At 53.6% G+C, this 26020-nt stretch overlaps 11 protein-coding genes across 11 annotated transcripts; 4 read left to right on the top strand and 7 right to left on the bottom strand.

The window, feature by feature from the left end:
* Positions 1 to 45: 45 nt before the first annotated feature.
* Positions 46 to 1081, top strand: AB675_3456 (Cytochrome b5 4; the record flags this gene model as incomplete). Its single annotated transcript, XM_018143507.1, has 2 exons — positions 46 to 345; positions 446 to 1081. The coding sequence occupies 2 exons, from the start codon at positions 46 to 48 to the stop codon at positions 1079 to 1081; spliced, it is 936 nt and encodes a 311-aa protein (XP_017999647.1).
* Positions 1082 to 2157: 1076 nt separating this feature from the next.
* AB675_3457 (uncharacterized protein) lies at positions 2158 to 2994 on the bottom strand (the record flags this gene model as incomplete). Its single annotated transcript, XM_018143508.1, has 1 exon — positions 2158 to 2994. One exon carries the CDS (start codon positions 2992 to 2994, stop codon positions 2158 to 2160), a length of 837 nt encoding a protein of 278 aa, XP_017999780.1.
* An 842-nt stretch (positions 2995 to 3836) lies between these two features.
* On the top strand, positions 3837 to 4940 carry AB675_3458 (MEMO1 family protein C4H3.04c; the record flags this gene model as incomplete). Its single annotated transcript, XM_018143509.1, has 1 exon — positions 3837 to 4940. The coding sequence occupies one exon, from the start codon at positions 3837 to 3839 to the stop codon at positions 4938 to 4940; it is 1104 nt and encodes a 367-aa protein (XP_017999700.1).
* Positions 4941 to 7018: 2078 nt separating this feature from the next.
* AB675_3459 (putative transporter) lies at positions 7019 to 8674 on the top strand (the record flags this gene model as incomplete). Its single annotated transcript, XM_018143510.1, has 1 exon — positions 7019 to 8674. One exon carries the CDS (start codon positions 7019 to 7021, stop codon positions 8672 to 8674), a length of 1656 nt encoding a protein of 551 aa, XP_017999650.1.
* A 186-nt stretch (positions 8675 to 8860) lies between these two features.
* On the bottom strand, positions 8861 to 13440 carry AB675_3460 (ATP-dependent RNA helicase DED1; the record flags this gene model as incomplete). The annotated part of the gene is made up of 5 exons (XM_018143512.1): positions 8861 to 8941; positions 8994 to 9554; positions 9605 to 9997; positions 11544 to 11830; positions 11913 to 13440. The coding sequence occupies 5 exons, from the start codon at positions 13438 to 13440 to the stop codon at positions 8861 to 8863; spliced, it is 2850 nt and encodes a 949-aa protein (XP_017999640.1).
* Positions 13441 to 14682: 1242 nt separating this feature from the next.
* Positions 14683 to 16025, bottom strand: AB675_3461 (uncharacterized protein; the record flags this gene model as incomplete). The annotated part of the gene is made up of 3 exons (XM_018143513.1): positions 14683 to 14963; positions 15014 to 15882; positions 15931 to 16025. The coding sequence occupies 3 exons, from the start codon at positions 16023 to 16025 to the stop codon at positions 14683 to 14685; spliced, it is 1245 nt and encodes a 414-aa protein (XP_017999691.1).
* Positions 16026 to 16537: 512 nt separating this feature from the next.
* On the bottom strand, positions 16538 to 17634 carry AB675_3462 (Peptidyl-prolyl cis-trans isomerase B; the record flags this gene model as incomplete). The annotated part of the gene is made up of 4 exons (XM_018143514.1): positions 16538 to 16782; positions 16910 to 17100; positions 17158 to 17384; positions 17437 to 17634. The coding sequence occupies 4 exons, from the start codon at positions 17632 to 17634 to the stop codon at positions 16538 to 16540; spliced, it is 861 nt and encodes a 286-aa protein (XP_017999557.1).
* An 835-nt stretch (positions 17635 to 18469) lies between these two features.
* AB675_3463 (uncharacterized protein) lies at positions 18470 to 19243 on the bottom strand (the record flags this gene model as incomplete). The annotated part of the gene is made up of 1 exon (XM_018143515.1): positions 18470 to 19243. One exon carries the CDS (start codon positions 19241 to 19243, stop codon positions 18470 to 18472), a length of 774 nt encoding a protein of 257 aa, XP_017999603.1.
* Positions 19244 to 19758: 515 nt separating this feature from the next.
* AB675_3464 (Eukaryotic translation initiation factor 3 subunit J) lies at positions 19759 to 20654 on the bottom strand (the record flags this gene model as incomplete). The annotated part of the gene is made up of 2 exons (XM_018143516.1): positions 19759 to 20579; positions 20633 to 20654. 2 exons carry the CDS (start codon positions 20652 to 20654, stop codon positions 19759 to 19761), a joined length of 843 nt encoding a protein of 280 aa, XP_017999804.1.
* Positions 20655 to 21428: 774 nt separating this feature from the next.
* AB675_3465 (Enolase) lies at positions 21429 to 22071 on the bottom strand (the record flags this gene model as incomplete). The annotated part of the gene is made up of 2 exons (XM_018143517.1): positions 21429 to 21783; positions 21830 to 22071. The coding sequence occupies 2 exons, from the start codon at positions 22069 to 22071 to the stop codon at positions 21429 to 21431; spliced, it is 597 nt and encodes a 198-aa protein (XP_017999519.1).
* Positions 22072 to 24059: 1988 nt separating this feature from the next.
* AB675_3467 (putative 26S protease subunit rpt4) lies at positions 24060 to 25289 on the top strand (the record flags this gene model as incomplete). Its single annotated transcript, XM_018143518.1, has 2 exons — positions 24060 to 24663; positions 24712 to 25289. The coding sequence occupies 2 exons, from the start codon at positions 24060 to 24062 to the stop codon at positions 25287 to 25289; spliced, it is 1182 nt and encodes a 393-aa protein (XP_017999772.1).
* Positions 25290 to 26020: the final 731 nt, after the last annotated feature.

Below are 26020 nucleotides of genomic sequence, written 5' to 3' on the forward strand. Positions count from 1 at the left end.
GACTTTACAGTCACTTCCCGGGGGTCACTTGCCGTTCACACTGTCATGGGCTGGATCGCTGCAGGCGCCGGTACCCTGATCGCCACCTGCCTCATCTACACTTTCCTCACACGACATGCCAATGGCGAGCCCCAAGAACGAGGTGCCTCAACATCATTGGAGAAGAAGGAACAGCAGAATGGAGAAATAGTCTCAAATGGCGCTGTCACAGATCACTTGACATCAGCAGCGACGACTCGGCAGAGTAGCCATGGCAACGTGCCTGCCCCTCCGTCAATTGTCGCGCCCGATGAGGCACCTGTTCCTTCGATCAGCACCTCTACCACTGCAGGAGACACACCTGCGGTTGCGCCTCCATCACTGCCACGTCAAAAACCAGCAACCAACACCAACAGCATGACAATGCTCCCGCCTCCGCGCCCAACCACGTCGAAACGACCGCCAGTCTCCGCAATTCGCAATTCCTCACCACCACGCCTCAAACCTCCTACCATGCGCCTCCACCTCGACCCTCGCTGCTGCCAGCCTGCGCGTGCCCGCTACTAAGGTCCTGAGCAATACTCACATGCAGCCCGCCTCCTCCACTCTCCCCATCCCCACCACCCAAAATACCAAAAAGTCCCGGCAAATCACCCTGGCGCCTGGCTACTCCCCGCTCGACTGGGCCACCCTGACTAAATCCCGTAACGCGCAAACTACCCTTCTCGGCCACGACTTTCAGCGCTTGTCTCCCAGTGGTGCCCTCATGAAGATCCCACCTTCTCTCCTGAAGCAGCAGACGGGTCGCAAAGGCAAGGATGCGTGGACGAGCTACAAGGGTCGAGTGTATAATGTTACGCCGTACCTGAATTTCCATCCAGGTGGGAAAGCGGAGTTGTTGAGGGCGGCGGGCCGAGAGGGAGAGGCGCTATTCATGGAGGTGCATCCGTGGGTAAACTGGGAGGGGATGTTGGGGGAGTGTTGTGTGGGGATTCTGGTTGGGGAGGGGGAGGGGAGTTTGCAGAAAGAGAAGGAGATGGCATTGCTGAGCAAGGAGCATGGGCAGGGGGAAGTAGGGAATGAGCTTGATGAGATGGATTGACGAATGGCAGTCGACTTGACTGGTCTTTCGGCATCGTGCATACATACAGTGGTCCCGTCGTTCCCCATGCTGATCGGCCGATGGCAGTTGTTGTGCTAGCAAAGGGAACGTCGCATCGCAGGGATGGTTCCTGGCTGTGTGACCCATTCTTGAACACGATTGCGGAGAAGAAGTCGGCCATACTACGAGTTTGTTCGTCCCACCGAGCAGCAGCAATTACTACCATGGCATGAGGAGCAAACTCATCAAATGGCAATTCGTCTGTGGTTGAGGGGAGAGAAGACGACGAAGTCAAGGGCAGGACAACTAAGTACTTATACCTCTTAACAAAGCCACCATCCAAGGAAACCCGAACCGATCACTTCACACACTCGGCCAGGAAGCATTCACTGCTATTTGCATGATTCAGACATGTGCAACTGCAGTCGACTTTTCGATGGAGCTCGTCCGACCAGGCAGCAGCAGATGCTACAATGTATGGCAATGCCATGTAGCTAAAGTCTGACTTGGCAGAGAAGACGACGAAGTCGAAGAGCAAGACGCTTACTTTTACACCTCTTCAACAAAATGAAGCTCCGCGGCAAATCCTCATGGTCACTTCACTGACCCTGCAAGGAGACATTCACTGTTCTTTGCATGTGTCAGTGGCAGTAGTCGCTGCCCGGCGATCTGTCCCGATTTGCGTTGGCGGAGAGCTCATATGAGCCTTGCTCCATCTGTGGTAAGGGATTCGTCGTCAGCAGTCCAGAATGCGTAGTGATGGGATGGACATCCGAGAACAGGATTAATGCAGAGTGCTATATAGACGAGGATGACAATGCTGCTGCAACTGACTTCATTTTCGAGGGAGTTGTGGCCTTCATGGGCTCTTCCTTATCTACGCGTACACTTGGTTGTACACACGTATACACGTGCCGATCGCCTCTCAGCTAACGAAAATTGCTGAGCTTTCTCTCTACTCATGTGGCACGCCATTGCTAGACCGTCGCTATGCTCCCATTACACCACGCCAAAACAAATACTTGCTTGAAGCTGCTCGATTCGAAGATCCCACGCTGACATATTCGCGGCGTAGCTCAGCCCATGACCATAGCATCTGCCCCGGAAGCAACATCAACACCAATCCCGCCGAACAAACCCGCCTCAATCTCAACCTTGCTCCGGAACCCACAAGCCAGCACCCCTCCTGCGAACGTGGACTGCCCTTCTGAAGGATCTTGCTGCTCATCACGCGATGGCGGCGGCGTGTTGATCTCCCCGAGAACGCCCATGGACGATCGCTGTCGAAGGACGGGGGCCGGCGCACCTGCAGCGATCTCTTGCTGTGTCGGTGGACGAGTAGTAAACAGAATTTGCTGGGTATAGAGTGGGACAGTGCTTTCCACAACGGCGGGCGGCGTGAGCGGAAAAACGTTGACCTGTTGATGTGGCTGCTGACGGCGGAAGAAGTCGTGCAAGCTGCGCTGATTCGCCTCGGGGACAAGCAGATCAGCTGTTGCCGCTGCTGACGCGTCTTCATTTGCTGGGTCCTCTGCCATCTCTTCCTCAACGTCCATAGGTGGTGTAGGCAACGAGTTGTTCTGGTAAAAGTCGTCGCTGTCCATCATCATCGCGTCTTCTTGCGGAAGGTGTGGCTTCTGTGCTTCGAAAAGCTTTCGCACTGTGTCGGAATGAATCTGAGATTCATCTGGCCGGTTGTCGCGTACGCGTTTGCGCGTTCGTGAGTTCAGCCAAGGCGCGTTGGTCGTTATGGGGAGGTGATAGGTAGATGTGGTGTGGAAAGGCTCGGTGATCATGCTGTCTGGTGACGAAGTGGTGGAGGAGAATGTCATTGAGGGTGGCGAGGATGGCTGTTGTTGCTGGTGGAATGCATAGTCGCATTCAAGCGAGGAAGCCTTTCGCTTGAGGCCCATGGCGATCGCAAATGTACGTGAGGCGTGGTGTTGTAAGGAGCAATGGTCGCGTGCGTGTTGTTGACGAGAGCTCAGAGCAGAAATCGGGGTTCGGGACGATTATATGCAGGTACAGAAGCCTGCAGGGCAAGGCAGGGCAAGGCAGGGCAGCTGGATGTCTAGAGCTCGCGAGTAAGCAATGGCGCTCTTCCAGCTGAAAACTGAAGGGACCTCAAGGTTTTAAGCACACGACTCTCTAGAGATCGGCGCGGCTGGGGAAAAAGCAACCCCACCTCGGATCACGTAGCCCGGAAAGCGCGCCTCTCACGCGTAAAGTGGATGATGGCAATGTTGATGCTCTCGCCGTCAAGGCTCAAGTCACGACCTTTGGCTTCAGATCCCCCTACCTGTATCGGAGATGCGGAAGTGAGGCACGGTCAAGACGACGAGTCTGTTTTGCGATCCGTCCAGGTCTGACTGTACCCTTTCATTGATCTCGAGAAGACAAGCCGTGAACAGGGAGATCCGGTTGTTCTCTGGTATGACGCAGGTCGGACAATAATGCCGCCCTGTCGTCTGCGAGATGGGAGAGGCCTGAATCGCTCTTGCACAATGCGATAACACCGAGGTGATTTTCGCGAAACAGATGAAGCAGGGGTAAGAGTGAATATGACTTGAAGGAGATCTTGAGTCGAATCTGCGGGATGGCGGGGCAGACGCGGACGTGACAATTCGGCCGCCGCTTCTTCCCAACATCATCTTCACATATCACCGACACATACTTTCCCTCCTGCACTGACATTACACCCCAAGCTCACTGTGTTTGACAGTGATCCCCGGAATTGTGCATACACCTGGTCGCAATGGCCGTCCGCGAGCCTGATCATGCTGGCTCGTGGTACAGCGCCAACGGTCCCGAGCTGACCCAACAACTAGACACATGGCTTTCGAAGCCACCCTCAGAATTGCCTCTACCTGGTTCTCGAGTCGTCATATCGCCTCATGCTGGATTTGCGTACTCCGGACCTGCCGCAGCCTACGCCTACAAAGCTCTCGACTTATCTCAAGCCAAGAGAATCTTCATCCTACATCCATCCCATCATCACCACCTCAGCACTGCCGCATTACCAGTGGTTCAGGGTTATCTGACACCCTTGTCTTCTGATCCGCTGCCCCTGGATCTCGACTTGATACGGAAGCTGTCCACAATGACTGCCACAACCTCGCAGAACCGGCAGATCAAATTCAATACCATGTCCAAGGATGTCGACGAGGCTGAACACTCCGCTGAGATGCAGCTGCCATACATTCACCGACTACTCCAGAAACTCTACCCAGATCAACCGACATCGACTTATCCTCCCCTAGTGCCAATTATGGTCGGAGGCACGAGTCCGGCTACAGAGAAGGCACTCGGCCAACTCCTCGCGCCATACATAGCCGATCCAACCAACGCGTTCGTCATCTCATCTGACTTCTGTCACTGGGGCTCACGGTTTGGTTACACGTACTATGTGCCAACTTCGCCGTCACCAGCAGTCGATCCGGGAAGCTTGCCCAATGGTCTCTCGAATCCTTCACGAGACGGCCAGCTTCACAGTCAATCATCAGTTTCCCAAGGCATCTCACTGAGATCATCCAAAGATGTTCCGAGCCGAGGCCCAAAGATCCACGAGTCGATCGCTCACGTGGACAGAGCTTGCATGTGTGCCATCGCCACAGGCTCGCATGATGCGTTCTTGGATATCCTGCAAGGCACAGGCAACACAGTGTGCGGCAGACATCCCATCGGAGTCTTCATGGCAGGGCTGGAAGAAGTAGAGAGGAAGTCAGGTGTGGGCTCGAACGAGACAGAGATGAAGAGGCGCTTTCGATTCCTTCGCTACGAGAGAAGTAGCGACGTTACTTCGATTAGGGACAGCTCAGTCAGCTATGTCTCAGCTTTTGCGGTGCTATCATTGCTCTGAAGAGCTTCCTCTGGTCGGTCTCGGACAAGTATCATGTGGTCGTTCCCATGTTCATGGCGCAGTCGAGGGTAGAAGGAGGTGTCAGCACTTTGAAGCTCCGTCTAGCTCAATATCTTCATGCTGAGACCATCGCCTATCCAGATGTGCCAACTCAAACCTTGCACACAGTCGTCTTGTGGACCACAATGGGATGTCTGCTTCAGGGCAAAGCTGCAAGGCTATCGTCGAGGACAAGCCCAAGATCTCGGTTCCAGAATAGACATGGTGTGGGACGAGCCCACGAGCGTCAATTGCTTGATCCGCAGACAGCTCAGTATCACTGGGATTGTCAAAGTAGTCTCGATTTGTCATAGCAACATCTGCGCGTGGTGACAGGACGTTCGACATAGTTGTCGCCCCATCAAATAGCAGCATAGACTAATCTAACGTGGCAAGTTCGCAGTGGTCTGAGTCTCGTGCCTGGGAGGGGAAAGGAATGAAGAAGAAATTGATGGCTATAGCTGCATTTATACCTTGCTCAGACAATGTAAAGATCGTGCTTTGAGTCGGACCGGCTGCAGTCACTGATCATTGCATGATTCAGGATTGCGCTGCTGCCTGGTGTACTGAATTGGAGCAACATGGGTCTCAGCAGTTGCATTACCTACTGATTCCGCGCAGAAGTCTTGCTAACGATGCGTGCGGCACACCCTTGCTGTCCTCTCGTCCAGGAGGGTCAGCTTGACTCGTGCATCTACTGCTGTAAGTCCAGCTTATCAATGTGACAAGCCAGGAAACCAGCAACGAAGGCCGACCCCATGAATGCTGACCACAGCCAATCTGATGATGTCGTTAGTTTGCCAGTGAGCGACATCGGTCGATATACGGCAGTCGTTCCCTGATTGGACACTTTCTTACATCATGCTCCCGGATTCACGGTAAAAACGACGATACGTCCTTCGAAGCTCAGCTAGGCACTCATGACACTGTGAAGCTGGAAGGCCAACGGATCTGGACAGGCTTGAAGTCGACCGCGCTTCATTCACAGGCCGCAGCATAAAGGTGAGCAGAGTCTCCTGTTCCGTGCATGTCCGGAGCCAGCCGCCGCCGGTAGCTGTCCTCGCGTGCAGTGGACAATAATCAATAAAACTCACGCCAACATGCCGCTTGCTTGCAGACTGTGATCGTGATCAGTCACGTATGCTTCTTGGCTCCTGGATGCTGCTCCCAGCTAAGCTCGTTGCGTTTCTTGTGTGCAGCCGCACACGGCCACAGCACTCTAGTGTGTGATGCGAATGTGCTCCACACATCTATACGAGAAGAACCGCTTCTACGGAGGCATGATATTGATGTTGCTATCTTGACGCTGCACGCACGTCGAGATGCCACCATACGCTTGAACCGTTCGTACGCCGAATGCTTGACCTCTTGCAGTGCAGAACGATGCATTCGTTCGCAAACACCCGATTGTTCCAGTTGCGCCTGTGCCCTCATTCATCCGTCATGCTAGCACTGCTCCTCGCCGGTGCCCTATGCTGCCTGATCCTACCGTGTTCATGGAAGCTTTTGGCCGATTGATCCCAATGACCGAACGCTACTTGTGTTGTATCATTACCACGTACCTATAAAATCCTTCGATGTGTCCATAGCGCTTTGCACTTCAGTATACATTCCTATATCCGGCCAAGCATCAGAACAGGGCAACTCCAGGTCAGGTGCCATTCTCATACGATGAACGTCCCTAAGGACGGCCCGCCCCAAGTCTCTCTCGGAGGCCCATTCACGCCTCTTCACGAGGACGACACTCCGACACCGATCCCGCGAGGTCGAGCGGCAACTGCACGTTCGCCTTCAAGAGCTTTTCGCTCTCTCAGCCGGCGGGTCAGCACCAGGCGACGCAGTCTGGACCTGGAATTTGGCTCCTTTCCAGGGGCCGGTGGAGAGGCGTCGAGGCACATAACATCGGCGGAGCCAGACAGCACGCCATGGTCGTATATAGACGAGCATCCAGCCATAGCCACAGACGGACCGGCAGTCCGTGGGAGGAAGACATCGAGCTCACTGCTCTGCCTCCCACTCCAGACCGGTCGAGGCCACCAATGGCTCCATCGACCATAGCAGAACCATCCACTCCGGAAGTCTTCCCGGAAGAGCTGCCACCACGGCCGCCACCAACAGCCAGCACCTCACCCGCCAACTGGACGCCGCTCCAACGCCACCTCCTTACCGCGCACCTATCCCTCTCATCCCTCCTCTCCCTCTCCTGCGCCTCCGCCCCATCACCACTGCTCCCAAGACTCTCCATCCTCCTCTCGAACCCATCCCCGCCATCTCCAGTCCTCACCCTTCTGACCATGACCATCTACTTCCTCAGCCTCGGTCTCTCGCCACTCTGCTTCGCGCCTTTATCCGAACACCCTGGCATCGGCCGGCGACCGATCCTCCTGGGTTCGCTCGGGATCTTTACTTTAGCAAACGCCCTCACGGCGATAACGGGAAGCTCTGGAAAACCAATTCTGGGTCTGATCCTGACCATGCGTTTTCTGGCAGGCTGGGGTGCTGGCACGAGCGTCGTGCTTAGCGCGCCGGTGATGAGAGATCTGTACCCCAAGGAGGAGAATCGTGGAAAGGGACTGGCATTAGTTGGTGGAGCGGTGTACCTTGGTCCGGCACTAGGCCCTTTGTTCGGTGGCGTGGTGGGCGAGAGAGTCGGCTGGAGGTGGGTGTTCTGGATTATGGCTCTGTTCGGAGCTGCCCTTTTGGCCAGCGGCTGGTTTCTGGTAAGGGAGAGCAGTGCAGCGAAGATCGAATACTTGAAAGTGCAGAGAGAAAAGGAGGAAGCTGCCGCATTCAAGGTCAGATGGCGGAAAGAAAGACTGCTTGGGGTAAGGTACTTCACCCTTAGAGACGGAAAAGTGGTCATGGACAAAGGCACTGTGCCGGATGACCTTGAGCCGCCAACGAGATTGCCGTCGGGACTGTCGACTATCGCTCCGACCGCGGGTAGCGACCACATCGAGAAGGCGCAGATACGTCTCGGGCAGGCGCTGCTCCGTCCCATCCGGCTTTTCTGCACGAGGCCGATTCTGACGCTCATCGCCCTCCTCAATGGGATGCATTTCGGAATCTACTGCATCGTTTTGTCCACATTTGCCACTTTGTACTCAGAGCGCTACCACCAGTCGGAGAGTTCGGCGTCGCTTCACTACATGGCCATCGCCCTTGGGGCGAGTATAGCTGTGCAAGTCAGCGGCCGGCTAATGGATCTGCTGCACCGGAGGCTGAAGGCCAGGTACGCGGCTCGACAGACCGACAAGAAAGCCCAAGAGTTTCGCATGCCTCTAGGTGCCTTGGCGACTGTGATCGTGCCGATCGGTCTCACGTGGTACGGCTGGGCCGCTGAAAGGCACGCACATTGGATCGTTGTCGACATCGCAGTGGTTTTCTGGACGATTGGTACATTCGCATTGGCGCAGGTTTGGCTGGCGTACACGGTGGACGAGTTCGGCCCATTCGCTGCCTCAGCTAGTGCCGCATCGAAGTTCTGGGGCTACTTGGCCGGATTCTTATTTCCTCTGTTCTCACCACTACTGTATGAGAGGCTTGGATATGGTGTTGGAAACACTGTTCTGGCTGTTTTGTTTCTTGCAATAGCATGGCCAGTCCCTATCCTCTTGTGGTTGTACGGGCCACGTGTGCGAGCACTCACGTGGGGTCGTTCGCTGATCTCGGAGGAAGAGAACAGTCGTCAGTAAGGGAGCAGATGTCCTCAAAACATCCCGCAGGCACTATTCCGCTTCTGTACGGACAGACGTGTTCGAGATAGAAATTTTGTCGTTCATCGGCATCTAACAATTCGTTGTCTGGGTTCTGATTGCCGTATTTGTCCACTTCGAAGACGTTAGGGAGCACCTCTCCCTCTCTGGCTAACCCAAGGCGTATCATGACTGCACACCTTGGTTCTGGTCTGTTGCTCCAGTAGCTGCCTGCCGACATGCGCGGCTCAAGATTTCGAGCTTGTACTACGTAGTTCTCCAGGCATGTTCGCAGTCTCTCTGCAAGAAGCTGTGCGACAGAGTCCAAGCCTGGGAGATTGAGCAGAAACGCGTCTATGTCTTTGAGGAGGAAGTCCGCGAAAGCAGTGAGGTGACCGAGAGTATACAATTTGCCATTCTCACGGAGCTCCTCTTCAATAACACTGGCGTGCTTGATTGGATCCTGTGCGTTGAAGGATACCAGATCTGGATATAGGACGGAGCTGATAGCATGGTTCATCATGGCCCAGCTGGTGAGTAGATGCGCTTTGAGTTCACGATTGACTGAAGGCCAGATCTGGTCCATCCATTTCTGGAAGTACTCCTTGAAGGATGATCGAAACCTAAGCAGTTCTGTCCAGATGTTCTTATTGTCTTCGGATAGGTAAGCTCCAACCGGCATATCTGCTTCCGTCAACGACTCATTCAGAACAACCATGAACGAGGGTGCTATCGTCTTGGCGATGTCGGAGAGCGGCATCGACGATGCCTCCTGTGTGCTGCTGCTAGCACGACTTTGGATCATTGCTTGCCGTAGGATCTTTGCGCCCCAGCCCATGTGGCTGAAGCAAGCCGCCAGTGTTTCTGAGCTTGATAGACGCTGGCAAGGACTCTACACAACAGCAACGCAACGTCGAGATCGTGACGAACGTCCGAATCTGAACTTCCATTGCTATCTGAAAGCAGTCCAATGATCTTTTCCTGACGAAAAGCACCGATGGCAAGGTTGACCTGCTTCAGCACAACCGCTTGTCTGTCGGCGTTGTGCTTGAGGCCCTCATAGCTTGCAGCCATGGCGACTAGTGCATGTCTAACTGCATCAGATGTCCATGCACTTTGAGGGACTGTAACCTGCCAAAGATCGCGCCACGCCTTGGTCGTTGACAGAAGAGGCGCAACCTTGAGCAGAAAGTAGGACAAGTAGACGTAATCCGCTTCCTTGCCGTAGGGTGAAGAGGGCGTTGTGTATGTTGGAAGGAACGATGAGGAAAGCACGTGCTGGCCGTCCTTGTGTTTAGTGAAGGCAGTCACAGCCGTAGTATACTGCGTTCGATCGTAAGTGCCGTTCAGGGTCCTCCCAGAAGTGCCACTGCTTGCTGGCCGCGGTGGTTGTAGACTAGAAGTCCTGGATCTTCGAGGTTCGACCTGCCAGTCGCAATCGAAGCCATCTTTGACACATCTTTGACAATTTGGCTTCGTCTCATCGCACCGAAGCCGGCGTTGTTTGCAGCTTCCACACCCGGTCCGTCGCTTCGGCGCCCATCGACGCTGCCGTTTCGCCCCTGCTGGCGTACCCATGCGTGTCTTCGCTGGCTGAACAACGGGCGTGACTTGTGGCTATGATAGTCAGTCGCGACATAGCATCATGGAATATTTCGTCAGCCATGTAGTCGAACAGACTGAATGAACGAGATCATCTTCTATATGCATAAAATTACTAAGAAATTACCCGTAGCGGTCACGGTAAGGCCGGCGTTTCCCAATCATTCCCGAACCCATGACTCATGTCCCGCTGCGATTTCGGAGTATCGACGCGAAGACTGGACATACAGCGCCTTCTAACTTCATATCACCAGGTGCGAAGAAAGCAATACGAGCTATTTCGACGGATACATATGCTTGACGTTTCCTTGTGGGAAGCGAGGCATGCAGATAGAAGACCCGATGGATGAGGTGAAATGCCTGTACAGCGTGATGGATTCTGCCTACTTCAGCGCATTGCCTAGTCACTTGAGAACTAATTCAATGCGCACACAGAGTCGCGCACACCAGCATTGCGAGCAAGCCATGCCTCACATCGCTCTTCGAGATCTCTTCATCGTCCATCTCGTTGGTGACACGAGCATAATTCACCCTCGCTTTTTGGTCCGTGCAAGACACTAGTAGTATGCACAAACACCACCGAAAGTATGCAATCATTCCCACTGATAACTTCTGGTTATTTTCAAGTGCAGAACAGATCCGATCCGCCTTCCCAGCGAAATGCGTTGTTGCCCAGCCCACATCATAGTCTATCGTATCGCTTTTGAGTCGTCATTCATGTGTTATCCTTGCGACCAGAAAAGCGGCAACTTTTGGTTCGTGTCATAAAAAACTTTTTGACGGTTCGCTTGCCGCGTTTCATCGTGTCGCTCACATGAGATTCGAGGCCGGGCCGGGCCAATGCTGTGAATCATATCGATGCTCCTCTATCGCTGCATCGAGAGGAGCCTCGACATTTGGGTATCTGGAAAATCGATCGGAAAAGCCAACGCTGTCTATCGTCTTTATCATGCTGTCGGAGATGCCGAAAATGCTCACCAGTCCGGAGAGACCAGACCAGTGATGTCGAAAGTGATGAACCGTAAAACATGATAAACGCCGTGAGATGCTTCTCGTGATGGTGGATGCTGGATTACCACCAAGAGGATGGACCGTTGGAACCACCAGGGTTTCCGTAGCTGCCGCCACCGCCGTAGCCGCCTCCATAGCTGGGAGCGCCACCACCGTAGCCGCCGCCACCGTAGCCACCGCCACCGCCGCCATAGCCACCACCGCCACCTCCGTAGCTACCACCGTAAGAAGGAGCACCTCCCAAGCCACCTCCTACACGACGCATGTCGCGAGTCGCACCTCCACCGCGGCCACGACCGCCACCGCGACCACGGCCGCCTCCACCGAAGCCAGAGGACTCCCGAGCGATGTTTTCCAAAAAGCTAGGAACGTCCTGGTGAGCTTCCTTGAGCAGCTCAAGGAGGTCACGGACAATGCCACGGTTACCGCGGTTAAAGAAAGCAGTGGATATACCAGTGTTGCCAGCACGACCAGTACGACCGATACGGTGGACATAGTCATCAATATCGGTAGGGAGATCGTAATTGACGACGTGGGTGACATCTAGAGAGGTTGTTAGAACGGACGTGTAATGGGGGAGTTTCAGATCCGGGAGACTGATGTCCCTCACTCATGGAACACTTACTGGGAATATCAAGACCTCGAGCAGCCACGGCAGTGGCAACCAGGATGGGGCAGCGACCGTTGCGGAAATACTCCAACGCGCGCTCACGCTCACGCTGAGTACGATCACCATGAATAGCAGTCGCCGGAAGACCCTGGTTGATCAAGAAATCGGACAAGGTATCGGCCATGCGCTTGGTCTCAACGAAGATGAGAGTGAGACCACCAGCGTGTGTGTGGAGGATATCCAGAAGGACGGAGCGCTTGTCGACATCCTCGACGTATTCGATCTTCTGGGTGATGTTCTCTGAGGTAGATCCAACACGACCAACAGACAAGAAAACATAATCCTTCAAGAAATCGCGAGCGAGCAACTGGATGTCGCGAGGAAATGTTGCGGAGAACATGAGGGTTTGGCGGTTCTGCACCGAAGGCATGTCTTCGCCTTCAACAATGCGACGAATCTGGGGCTCGAAACCCATGTCCAACATGCGATCAGCCTCATCCAGGACAAGATACTTAATGTTGGCCAGAGAGATGCGACCGCGCTCAATGAGATCGACCAAGCGACCAGGAGTGGCCACCAGGAGATCGCAGCCGCGTTCAATGGAGCGCAGCTGTGTGCCGATGTCAGCACCACCGTAGACGACGCAAGGACGAACCCAAGAACGGTAGGCGAACTTGCGGGCCTCATCGTAGATCTGAGACACCAACTCGCGAGTAGGAGCCAGGATCAAAGAAGTCGGGAAAGCCTTGCGTTGACGGAAGCCGCCACCCTGAGGGGCACCACTGCTGGGGCCGGTCTGGAAAGCCTGAGACAAGATGGGGAACAAAAAGCCACCAGTCTTTCCGGAACCAGTCTGTGCACAAGCCATGAGATCTCGACCGCCCATCACAATGGGGATGGAGTACTTCTGAACAGGGGTAGGAACCGTGTAGCGAGCAAGCGCAATGTTGCTGATGAGGTGGTCGTCGAGAGGAGGGTTGGTGAATGTGGTGACGGGCTCTGGCACGTCTTGACCAGAAGCCTCAACCGGAATGTCATCGTAGTTGGCAAAGTTGATACCGGTCTGTTGTTTGCTCGAATCATTGGCGTCGCCGAACAACTCTCGCTCAGTCTTGGGGTTCGAAGGGCCTGGAACGTGACGCCCATCACGCCATTGACCGTCACCAGAGCCTTGAGCGCGGCCGCCACCACCGCCACCGCCGTAGTGACCACCACCGCCGCCAGAATATCCGCCACCTGGAGCGCCATACGCATCGGGGTTGAAAGCGCGTGTTGGCTGTCCGTTCCAACCATTCTGTTGAGGCGGGCCTGCAGGAGGAGCGCCGTTCCAGCCAGGGTTGCCGCCGCCGTTGCTAGCCCAGGCGCTGCCGTTGAGGTTGGCAGCTGGAGCCGCACCGTCAAGATTGTCCATCGGAGGAGGACCGCCACCGCGGCTGCGCAGGTGAGGAGGAATGTAGGCAGAGCGGCCGATGCCGCCGTGAGGACCGCCGGCGTGCTTGGACTCGCCAAGAGACAGGCCGTTCATGTTCAATTGATCAGCCATGTTGACAAGGATGACTTTTCGTTCTGTGGGACTCGTTTGTTAGAATTGAACTTCAGAGATAAGGACACCAAATAATTTGTTTCAAATCGACAGGTTGCAGCCTGACAATTCAAAAGTGCAGTGAATTGTACTCACAAGACGATTATTGTGTTTCGATAGAGTCGTAGGTGGGTTCTTTCGACCGCTCCGAGTATTGACGTCGCTGCGGGAAAGATCGTGGAAGGACTTCGAAATTGAAGATTGTTTGTGGCTGCAGGAACCTTTCAAGATCTGCAGATAGTAAAAGAGACAATTGATAACGCCTCTTCCGGTCTATCTGGAAACGAGCTTGAGAAAGGACACAACTTAGAAAAGACTGTGAGCAGTGGGAGGATCGATTTGACAAGGATTCAAATTGTGTGGAAGGTGGTGAGTGTGTGCAGTTTGGAAAAGATGAAGAGAGAAGAATTTCTTTTGAGTCCGCAGGCGGCAAACTCAGTAGGGCCTGCTCCCATTTTCTCGCGCCAAGAGATTACGACCGCCCAATAGGAGCTCACTACGTTGCCCGGCTCGAGATATTTGCCTCATCGTCTGGAGAAACACATCTGGGAGCACTTTATGGGTGTCGCCATCTACCTCAGACGCCGTAACATGACGATCACTGATTGGTTCTCAAACTACCGAGCACGAATGGATCAGTCTTAATGCTTTCAGACGACCTCTCGACCCAAAGCACCATGATCTTCCCGGATCCTCATCCTGCCGCCATTCACTCTCTACTCGATACTTACACCAGGATATTGCATTTTGGTGACGGTTTCGCTTGAAGAATTATTGAGGACTCTGGGTGGTCACTCATGACCGCGTCTTACTTCACTACGAATCTTGATTTGACCTCGATCGTAGCTAGCCTTCGAGGGTCTTCAATCAGAGTTGACTGCAATCTGGTCGGATGGTCACTGCGATTGTGAGGTAGAGCAGAGACTGGACAGATCCAGAAATGGGACAACACTCAACGTTCTGGCTTTGAGCCGCCTCTCTTCAGTTTCTCAAGCATTACTGCCATTAACCTCATTGCTCCTGCTGTTTCCGTTCACTCTGCTTGCAAACTCCTTCCTATACAGATCTTCCATTTCTCTTCTCACTGCCACGGCTTGGGACTTCAAACTCCACTCAACATCATCCAACTCAGCACTTGGTCTTTCTTCACCGGTCTCTTCAGCAACAAGCCATGTGCCAGTCCAATGGGGAGGCCTCTAATCGCTAGCGAGTCTTCGGCAGGCATGATCTTGCCGTACGCATGAAGCCTCCTTCCCCGTCCAACTTCTCCCCAACTGCAAGATCTCTTTTCGCAGTTGCAACTGTGTCCGCAGCAAATGTCTTACACTGGCCTGTTGGTTCGCCTCGACACATTATACTCGCAACAGAGATGCCCAGCTCGAGGCCGATAAGGTGATATGGCTTGTACTGTGCTGCGTATCGTCCAGATGCATCGGTCTTCATTCCATACTGCGCGAAGCACTCTTTCTGATATGGTCCAGGAGCTGTTTGGCAGGTCAGCGCAACGTCAATATGACCTTCGACGGCGAGATACCTTCAATAACAACATAGACACCCCATCTCAGATCGCCGACCACCGCTCTCCCGTCGACTTCCAGACAGCTCACTGTCTCCACCATTCCCTTCTCGTCCAACAGTCCGCCTTCACTCCTCGGCTTCAGCACCTGCGGCAGATCATGCGTCCCGCACGGCGGAAACTTCAAACCCTCCCTCGGCGCCTTCAATTCACACCCATTGGCCACCGCAGACATCTCCAGCGCACTCTTTGTCCCGTCCAAAAAGCTGTTAAACATCTGCTTGTTGAAGTCACCAGACTTTAGCTGCTCCACACTAAACCCATAGTGGTCCCATACTGTATCCGGCGTACTGTAATGATACTCCGGCAAATGTTTCGTACCCTTCCCAGCACAAACAACATCGAAACCCGCCGCACTCGCCCAATCCACCATCTCCGCGATGAGCGCTGGCTGGTCACCATAAGCCATACTGTAGATGATGCCAGCCTCCCGCGCTCTCCTGACTAACAACGGACCCGCGAGCACGTCCGCCTCGACGTTGACCATAACGATATGCTTCTTGTGCTCGCAGCACAGCAGCACATGCTTGATCCCAGCGGCCGGACTGCCAGTGACCTCGAGGATGACATCGATGCCAGGCTGGGCGATCAGGGCCGCGGAGTCAGTCGTGATGGCCGCCTTGCCGGCTTTCAGGCCCTCGGCTAGGGTCAAGTTCACATCGTACTTGTCGGGCGGAAAGCCAGTGCGTTTCAGTGCGGCGAGGGCACGGTCACGGGAGAGGTCGGCGATAGCTGCGAGGCGGACGCCGGCTGTTCGGTGAGCTTGCGAAATGCTGTTGGTGGTGGTGTACTGTGTCAGTGTATCGTGGTCTAGGAATTTTTGAGCGCTTGTGCCAAAGCAGTATAAGGCATACAAATGGTCTTAAATGACTTACTACATGCTCCCGAATTTGCCAGCGCCGATGAGGCCCACCTGGATTGGCCTGCCCGACGCCTCCAGGTGAGCCAGCTTGCTTGTAAGGTCAGTCATATTTGGTGTCTGTATCTCTTATTCACTCCGCAACTCAAATGTCCTACATGGTCCCCCTAAATTACACAAGGCTTGAAGAGAGTGACAGATGTGTCGTTTCCAGGGGTATAAGTTCGCCATACTGTATAGTCGTGAACTCTACCCCGGAGCAACGGACTTCTTCGCTGGGGTATGTTGATCCGGATCTTCCCCAGATGACGAGAGGATCCGCATAGGTAGCAGACATTTTGCACTGTCAAATCCTACCTGAACTGCAGTATTAGATTGTTGGGACTGCCTGCAGCGGGAGCAATGAACGAATCTCGATGCCCTTGTCATCCGGTCTCGTCAAAGCCCACCGAGCCCGAAGTGAGCCCTCTACAATTATATACTCAAGCTCAAGAGATGAGCATCAGCACAATATCGGATGACTGAGGTCTAAAAGGATGCTCAGAGAAGTCGGAATAGCGCCTGAAGCCAAGCCAATGACCCGTAGCCGTGCGACATAGTTCTCTATCATTGCTTTTGTCTATCTAAGGCAGTACCTTTTCCTTTGACGCACCCGACCTCCGCCTTCGAGCAAAGATGACGACGATGATCAGGACCACAGCGAACATAAGGAAGCCCTGCAAGTAGCTAAATGACGCAAGCTCGCCAAATTGAGACGGATTGGTCATCTGGGGCTGCTCTTTGTGCTCGGTCACTGCATCTGCAGGAGCGTTGCCCGCTGCGAGCTCGGGCTCAGGTTCAACATATTCCGGATGTGCCGTCGAGTATACTGCGAAGTCAAAGCCATTTCGTCAGCTCACTGCCCTGGGATGGAAAGAGCAGGGCAGTGAGGGTGACCTGCCCTGGTGTGCTTACGACAGAAATCCATCGTAAGACTTAGAGTTCGACATGCTCACCGCCTTCTGCAACTTCAAGTTCGCCAGATTTCTTGATCGTAATGGCGACCTTCGGCTTGTCGCCGGGCCCCTTATCGCAATTTTCGATGGCTGTCACCACATCCATACCGCTCAGGACTTCGCCAAAGACGACGTGCTTGCCATCGAGCCAGGACGTAACGACCGTTGTGATGAAGAACTGAGAGCCGTTGCTGTGAACATAGGTCAGCTGCCAGTCGTCATGAGCCTGTATATAGGCGTTGACTTACGTGTCTCGACCAGCGTTGGCCATGCTGAGCAACCCTGGCTTTGTATGCTTCAATTTGAAGTTCTCATCCTTGAACTTGGCTCCATAGATCGACTTGCCGCCAGTGCCATCACCCTTGGTGAAGTCACCGCCCTGGATCATGAAGCTCTTGATGACTCGATGGAACGAGCTTCCCTCGTATCCGAAGCCTTTCTCGCCAGTGGCCAGTGCTCGAAAATTCTCGACAGTCTTCAGCGATGGTCAGCGTTCATGCAACCTCTGATCGTTAGCTTTTGCATACCTCGGGGACGGTACCACCGTAAAGGCCCATCTCTATCCGCCCGAGCTCCTTGTCGCCTTGCACGATATCGAAGTACACCTTCTTGGTTATCTTAGGACCTTTGGCTGCTTCTGCTCCCGGCACATTGCTGCTCATGTAGAAGAACACGACCGCAGTCAGAAGCATCAATATGCTGGAGAACTTTTTGAGGGTCGCCATGTCGAAAGCTAGGTCCTCGAACATGGACTGGTGAGGTTGACGGGAAGGGGATGGACGTCGAAGGTGGTTGTGTGCAAGAGGAAGGGAGCAGAGGATAGATTCGAGGGACGTTTCTTGAACACCGCCCGCAGTTGTATCTTGTCTCCACAGATCGAGGGGTAAGTTCGTGATTGGTTGCTAGGTAGCAGCGGAGTTGTTTCGGGCATTCACCTCAGTCTGCCTTCATTCACTCTCACCGGCATATTTTGAAGACCAAGAGTGGTGTTAAGACTATCAAATAAGCGCGTCTACCTTGGCGAGAGCGTCTCCTCGCTACCTTATTGACTTTGGCGCATCACTACCTAGGTACTGCTGGTTATTTTGAGGGATGTCTTCTTCACAACACTCAGCTGGCAGTGCAATGCTCAATTACCTAGGTACACAACCAAAAGTGACCATATCCTCGTAGGAGTCACGAAAGAGTTCTATCCTGTGCTAGCCGCGATCTCCACTTCATCAACAAGGTATAAGTAGGCGCTCTATGCTTGTCTTCTTCGCGTCCTTCTCTCCATGAGGTTCCCATACACCCTTCCGCAGTGGGTGTATTGGGATTATGGAATATTGGTGGAACATTGCCATGTCAAGCTAGCATCTACTGCTCTTGATGAGGCGACAAGATCGGGGCGTCTGGATCTTTTGCTATTATGGGCAGTGTTTGCACCGGGTGGCTGTGATCAGGGATCAATCAATGCGTGGTTGCGAAGCTCCGAACACGTACATACATCGAAGCCATCTATGGATGGACGGTATGTTGCGACTCTCTTCAGGTGGAAACGCACTCGAGTCGCTGCGTTCATTACGTCGACGAAGCGACAGGCCTCGTCCTTGTTGTCCTAAACGTCAGAGACACCCTCTTCCAATCTACGCCCTTCCTATCCTTCGCTCCTCTCACAATCTCATGCTGCCACTTCTCCCGTGCCTCCCTCTCCATAACCAACAGGCTCCTCCTCGGTAGCCAAACATCAACCTTCTTCCCAGTCCTTTTGGCCTGTGCCGCTTTGCCAGATCTCACGCTCCCATCATCAGGCTTCTCGAGCTCGTGAAAACGCATCCAGTCCCCTTTGAGGAGCGTCAGGCCACATACAGGCGATGCGAATCGGAAATTCTCTACGTGGGCTGAGATTCCTTGCTTGTTTTGGTACTCGTTGACAATGCAGAACTCGGGCGCTGTGGAGGCAGTGAAGATGTCTCGATCGACCATGCGATCGATTATGGGATGTAGTTCTGCGGGTATGGGGTCAGCTGTGAAGATCTGGCTCTCGATCTGTCTACGCTGCTCTGGAGTGCAGTGACGGCTTGGCATGAGGCAGTATGTGCCGCCATAGTGAATGCAACGGCGAGCTAGATCGGTTCTCCATGTCTGCTTGTTGAGGTAGTCGATGGTTAAGAGCTCCCTCTGAGGCGAGACGAACTCGTTGTGAATCGTCAAGCCTGGGATGCGGTTATGGGTACTTATATGCGAAGATGAGCCATTCTTTGTGTCACTGCCCTTCGCGGCTTTCGTGTGCTCTTTGCTGAAGAAGTCGTCTATTCTTTTACGCTTGCGCGTGCCGTAGTCGAGCGACGACATGGACACGCATGGCTGCTCTGGTGGCTATATGTGGTGAATTACATGAAGAAATCGTGGCGAGAGATGTGCGGTGGGCGACGTCATCGTTTGCCCCTGAGGCTGTAGTTCTAAGCAGTGAGTGAAGTCGCAGGACTCCGGGAGTGTTTCAGAATACTGGATGGTCATCATGACCACGGTGCTGCTTATTGCAGGCGTATGGGCCAGGGAGGGCCTGCAGATCGGAGATTCCCAGCTGGTGTGTTGGTAGCTCTGGGATGAGCCTTACTTAAGTAAGGTATTTGATTTGAGGTTCATTTGACATTGCATTCGATGATAAGTCTAGCTACGTCGTGATGCTCCATTTCGACGTGCGCGGCATACATGATAGCTGGCGGCAATCATTCTATGGTGCTCTCCTTCATTCTGCAAGCGCTGCAGCCCCTACTGCGTCAAGATCATCGCAAATCGTATCCTCATGGTCTTCATCGCCCTGATCATGTTCCAAACCTTCGTCGGCGTCGGCGCAAGGGCTATGCTCACATGAAATCTCCGTCACTCAGTTCTTCATCATAGGCCTTGGTGTCCGCTCTTCCGGCACCAATGCCTCGATCCGCCGCGAGAGTAGTCTTACTCTTGACAGCTTTTGTCTTCTTGCCTGTGCCATCGGCAGCCTTCTCTGCTTTTAGTTTCTCGTTCGAGAGCGCAGTGAGCGCGCTGGCGACCTTCTTGATGTCCACGCTGTTCATATCCTGACAGATGCCCTTGGCAAAATTTGGCATCCACAATGGGAAGTGGGCTTTGCTGGTTTGTGCTCGGATGAGTGGTGTGATTGCCTCGGACAGTTGATCGAATCCTCCCTTGGTCTTTGGCTGGAAGAGAGGCAGCTTCGACAAATCGATCGCTTGCCCGGGGTTTGAAGGGTCCGCAATTACGCTGGCCTTGTTGCTGGCTTTCTTGTTGTTCCGTGCGTCCACATCTCCAATGAGTGCTTCGGCGTGACTGAGATCGGCCTCCTTCTCCTGAGCCTTCAGTCGTGCTCTTTTCTCGGCTTCCGTCTCCTCGTCTGAACTCTCTTCATCTTCCATCGCTCTACGCCGCCGAGCCGCTTCCCTATGTTCCTCAATTCTCACTGCCTTTGGTTTCTTGTTGGCCGCAGCGATAGCGTCTGCTTTTGCCTTGGTTTCAGCAGCCTTCTTGGCCTTCTCTCTTTCTTCCTCGGAGTCTTCGTCGTCCCAGTTGTCCGGCGCATCGCTGTCCTCCTCATCGTCGAAGTGTTTGCGAGCGGTGGCCGCCACGGGCACAACGCGTTGAGGGGGCGCAGTCTCTTCCTCAGAGGATGTTTCATCGGACGACTCGTCTATTGCAGTGGTCAGTGAGAAAAGGATGTAAGAGACACGGGTGGTAACTCACCCCACGATTGCTTGGGCGGCATGTTGGCGGCTCAACACAGTCGTTCCCTTGTAGGACAAGTGTTTTGAGCGCGATACAGGTTCAAAACGAAGACAACTGTAGTTGAGCGTCTACCTGTCTGGTTCGATTTGGGCGGAAGGAGCGAGTAAGCGATTTGAGTGCTGTGGAAGACAAAGGAAACGAGTGACAACTCGACGAGGGGCAAAATATTTAGTACGTTAGAAAACAAGGCGACTCCGATCGTTCGCATGTGCGCGCTAAATAGTGTCGCAACTGCGAATGTGATTGGCTGACTTCGTCACCAGCAGACAGCCCGAGATTCCAGTCTCGCGGCACTCGCATGAGCATTTGCTCCATCCCCTATATGCACGCCGATTTTGTAACAGCGGCCTCCCTGGCAGGCAAATCGATGAGAGATTGAATCTGCGAATTGACGCTCAAGTGAGGCTCGTTCCAAACTTCCAGACTTGATCTGCAAAACAATGCCATCACTCAGAGCCCGCCTTGACTCGAAAGCTTGAGGTTCACCAGACACGCTAAGAACGATCAATTTATGCCTGACCAGTCTGCTCACTTTGCACTATGGAAGTAGAAGTAACAGCGTCAAATATGACCGCGAAGGGTATAAGGCACTTTCATTGGCGACCGAGTGCATACTGTGCTCCTCGTGATGGGTATCGAATACATTCGCTATGTGCGCATCTCCCATGATCGCTTTTTGTCTATCACATAAACCTTCGCTTCCGTCCGAATCGTTCCCTCCTCACGGTATTGGCGTGGGTTGCAGCTGGGCATTCTAGATGTTGACAGACTTACGGAAGTTGGAGCCGGCATAGACAGCATTCGAGCCGAGCTCTTCCTCGATGCGCAGAATCTGGTTGAGCTTGGCCAAACGCTCGGACCGGGCGGGAGCACCACACTTGATCTCACCAGCACGCAGGCCAACGACGATATCGGCAATTGTGACATCCTCGGTCTCGCCAGAGCGATGAGAAACCATGACACCCCAATCAGCAGCATAAGAGTCTTTGGCGGCCTGAATGGATTCTGTGAGTGTACCGATCTGGTTGACCTTCAGCAGCAGAGCGTTGCAGGCCTTGGCCTCGATGGCACGCTTGATGCGGACGGGGTTCGTGACGGTCAAGTCATCACTGCCTCTTGTCAGCATGTTACAACGAGCTTACAGAGCATACTCACCCAACAATCTGGAAGTCTGAGGTCTTGAAGAAGTAGCTCCACGCCTCCCAGTCGTCCTCAGCGAAAGGATCTTCGATACTGACGATGGGGTACTTCTTGGCGAGCTTCTGATATTGGTCGGCAAGCTGCTCGTAGGTGATCCACTTGGACTTGTCGCTGTCGGGATTCTTGAAGTCAAGGTCATACTTCTTCTCTTCCTCCTTGTAGAACTCGCTGGACGCAACATCCATGGCAATGTTCATCTTGCCTCATAGCCGGCTTCTTTGATGGCGGCCGTGATGAGATCAAGAGCCTCCTCGGCGGTCTCGATGTCGGGAGCGACTCCACCCTCGTCTCCGACATTACCCGCAGATTGTCCGTACTGCTTCTTAGCGAGCGACTTGAGCTTTTGGTAGACTTCTGCGCCCCATCGGAGAGCTTCGCTGAACGAGGGAGCTTGACTGGCGATGCGTTAGCATAGATTAGTGGGGCTATCGGGTGGCATACTCTGGACGATCATAAATTCCTGGAAGGCAAGACGACCACCGGCGTGCGAACCGCCGTTGAGGACGTTCATGAATGGAACTGGCAGGACGAAAGGCTTCTTTGTTCCGGCAAGATCGCTGACGTGGGCGTACAGAGGAACACCTTTCTGTGCTGCACCAGCTTTCGCAACGGCGAGAGAAACACCCAGGATGGCGTTTGCTCCCAGATTGGTCTTGTTCTCGGTGCCATCGAGCTCGTTCAGGAACTTGTCAACCGCAGACTGATCAGTGACATCAAGCTTCTTCTCGATGAGCTTGGGACCGATTGTCTTGTTCACGTTCTCGACAGCCTTTAGCACACCCTTGCCAGCCCATTTTGATTTGTCTCCGTCACGAAGCTCGCATGCTTCATGCTGACCTGTCGAGGCTCCGCTGGGTACGATTGCTAGGACTTGTGAGCACCATGTTGTCTTCGAAGCCTTGCGAGCATACCTCGGTGGAGGCCAGTCTCAGTCACAACATCGACTTCGACGGTAGGGTTGCCTCGAGAGTCATAGACCGATCGGGCGTGGACTTTGACGATGGCCATGGCTGTCAGATGTCAGTGCGATCCTATGACGCTATATATATCCTGCGCAGAGGGAGCTTGAGTTCTTTCCGCGGAGACATTGACCGCTGCTTGATTGCAGGCTCTGCTCGACGAGGATGGCAGAAAGAAGATGTCTCAGACTTACTGGGTGTTCAGTGCTATGTGTCAGTCGATGTGAGTGATTGTGTTGATGCAAGGACGAAGTTGCTGAGCTCTGAAATTGGAAGTTGTGTGTGTCAAAGAAGCAACGCGCAGATGCAGACGGGAAGGTTGAGCAATAACAAAATGTTGGAGCGTGGAGGGGTAAATCTCGCTCCCAAATGCCATGTCACTGGTGGGGAAGTCGCGAACATCTTTTTTCTTTGGCTGGCTTGCTCTTGCTACGAGTGGTTACGCTTGATTTGCGGGTGCTCCATTGAGATCTTTAGCTTGCGGGTAACTGAGGCTTCAAAAGTGAACCGTCCACTTCCGCACCCGATTGTTTGTTCGCTAGGAACTTTACCTTAGTCAGACCCCGGTACCTGACTGATGCTTTGATCTAGATGATTGAGCAGTGCTGCTTCAAGACATCATTCTTATGCTGCTGCGCATCGAGTGATGGCAGGAGTGTACGGTCAAAGATTGGTAGACACGCGTCAGGCCATCGAGCGAGCGTTCTTTCTGCTTTCCTCAAATTTACCGCAGGGGTCCCTCTGTCGGTACCTTTGTCCAGGTCGTACCTTCCACCTCAATCTAGGACATCATCCGTTTTCTGCCGACGATCGGAAGGTATTACGGAAAGATCAAATGAGCTACCCGAAGCTCTGCAAGCGTTCCAATGTTAGATCGTGATAAACACATTATTGAAGGGATGTAGTCAGGAGAAGAGAGTTGAATGTACCAGACTCGCCAGATCCAAGAGCATGGGAATCGAGCACGTGATTATGCTAAGTGCCTTAGGGTTTTTTGCCATCGCGAACCCTATAGTGACGGGTATCGACTTCAGTTCGCCGCGCGTGTCTTGATTGCCTGCAATACTAGAAATACCATTGCCTTTCACCTACGCAGGTGACAAGAGCTCGATTCTGAACGTCCTCTGCATCGAATCGCTGGCTACTCCACTCATCTTCTGACTGAATCATCCACACTGCGAGCCACCTCAGGTCCTCTCATCCGCGTTCGAATTCAACGGCACAAGATGGACGGCGGCGGAGATCCAGAGAGACAGCAGGCGCTGCAGCAATACAAAGACAAGCTTCTGGAATCGAGAGAGTGGGAGGCAAAGCTCAAGGCCCTACGGCTGGATATCAAGGGACTACAGACAGACTTCGATCATACAGAAGACTCAATAAAGGCACTGCAGAGCGTTGGTCAGATCATTGGCGAGGTTCTGAAGCAACTTGACGAAGAGCGTTTCATCGTGAAAGCGTCATCAGGGCCGAGGTATGTTGTCGGCTGCCGGTCAAAAGTCGATAAGGCCAAACTGAAGCAAGGCACCCGCGTGGCGCTCGACATGACTACCCTCACAATCATGCGCATGCTACCAAGAGAAGTCGATCCACTCGTCTACAACATGTCGCTCGAGGATCCCGGACAAGTATCATTCGCTGGCATTGGTGGTCTCAACGACCAGATCCGAGAGCTGAGAGAGGTCATCGAGTTACCACTCAAGAACCCAGAGCTCTTCCTGCGGGTTGGCATCAAGCCGCCGAAGGGCGTACTTCTATACGGTCCTCCAGGTACCGGCAAGACACTCCTCGCTCGAGCGGTCGCCAGCAGTCTTGACACAAACTTTCTGAAAGGTATATGATTTTCCCGCTCAGAGGAAGCCGTTCGCTAATTCGATACAGTCGTGTCATCTGCTATTGTTGACAAGTACATCGGCGAGTCGGCTCGCCTTATTCGGGAGATGTTCGGCTATGCCAAAGAACACGAGCCGTGTATCATATTCATGGACGAGATCGATGCTATCGGCGGGCGCAGATTCAGCGAAGGCACATCGGCAGATCGAGAAATTCAGAGAACGCTGATGGAACTGCTCAATCAGTTGGACGGTTTCGACTATCTAGGCAAGACGAAGATCATTATGGCTACCAACAGACCCGACACACTCGATCCTGCATTGCTACGTGCTGGTCGACTGGACCGCAAGATTGAGATTCCTTTGCCGAACGAGGCGGGTCGATTAGAGGTCTTGAAAATTCATGCCGCCGGTGTGGTCACAGAGGGTGATATCGATTTCGAGAGCGTTGTGAAAATGAGCGACGGACTGAATGGTGCCGATCTGAGGAATGTGGTGACCGAAGCTGGCCTGTTCGCGATCAAGGATTACCGGGACGCCGTCAACCAGGACGACTTCAACAAGGCGGTGCGGAAAGTTGCGGAGTCGAAGAAACTGGAGGGCAAGCTTGAGTACCAGAAGCTGTAGTCTGTGATCAAGCGGCAATCAGTATCCGGGAAGTCTGTGTATCAAAACTTCGGAAGATTCTAGGAAGCATCGATGGCGTTCAACTTCGTAGAGTCGCATCCGGAAGAGGAAGTTGCTCAAGCGATGACCCATGAGGCAAGAGCGATTGCAGCTCATACTGCCGCATGCTTTTCGTCCACGAGAATCATTAAGCATCTTTGGAAAATCCCATCGCTTTCCTCCACCAGTCCTTCATTTGCGCCTCGTCGAATCTCTGCCCCAGCTCTTTGACAGATTCCACTTCTTCGAGCACTCCCTGAGCCCCCAGCCAGAACGGACGTGACATGACTGTCGGTGCAGCAGCGAGCTGGTAGTCCTTATAACGCAGATCATGCACTGTGTCGACCCAGGCACGCACAACGCCTTCCTCCGCGCCCTGAACGTACATCACGCCTGGCACACCGCCTGACCTCAATAATACATAGCATTGAAGTTGCTTGGCGGCGGTCTTGAGTGCAGCGACCTTGCGGCGAGAGGTAATGTGGTGGGTCCTGATCAGAGCATGGTACATCAATGTCGTCAAGTCCGATGAGCTTTACGGCTCTTGGCTCGCATAAGTACCCGTCAATTGTATCTCTGGCACATGAAGCGGAAACGATGTGGCTTTCTGTAAACAGAAAAACAGGCACCAAAGGACATGTCCGCCTCCAGTGGATTCGTTCCGCACAGGCGAAGAACTCCAACTTCGCAAA

Source organism: Cyphellophora attinorum (genome assembly GCF_001299255.1).
Source record: "Cyphellophora attinorum strain CBS 131958 chromosome Unknown Contig14, whole genome shotgun sequence".
NCBI lineage: Eukaryota > Fungi > Ascomycota > Eurotiomycetes > Chaetothyriales > Cyphellophoraceae > Cyphellophora > Cyphellophora attinorum.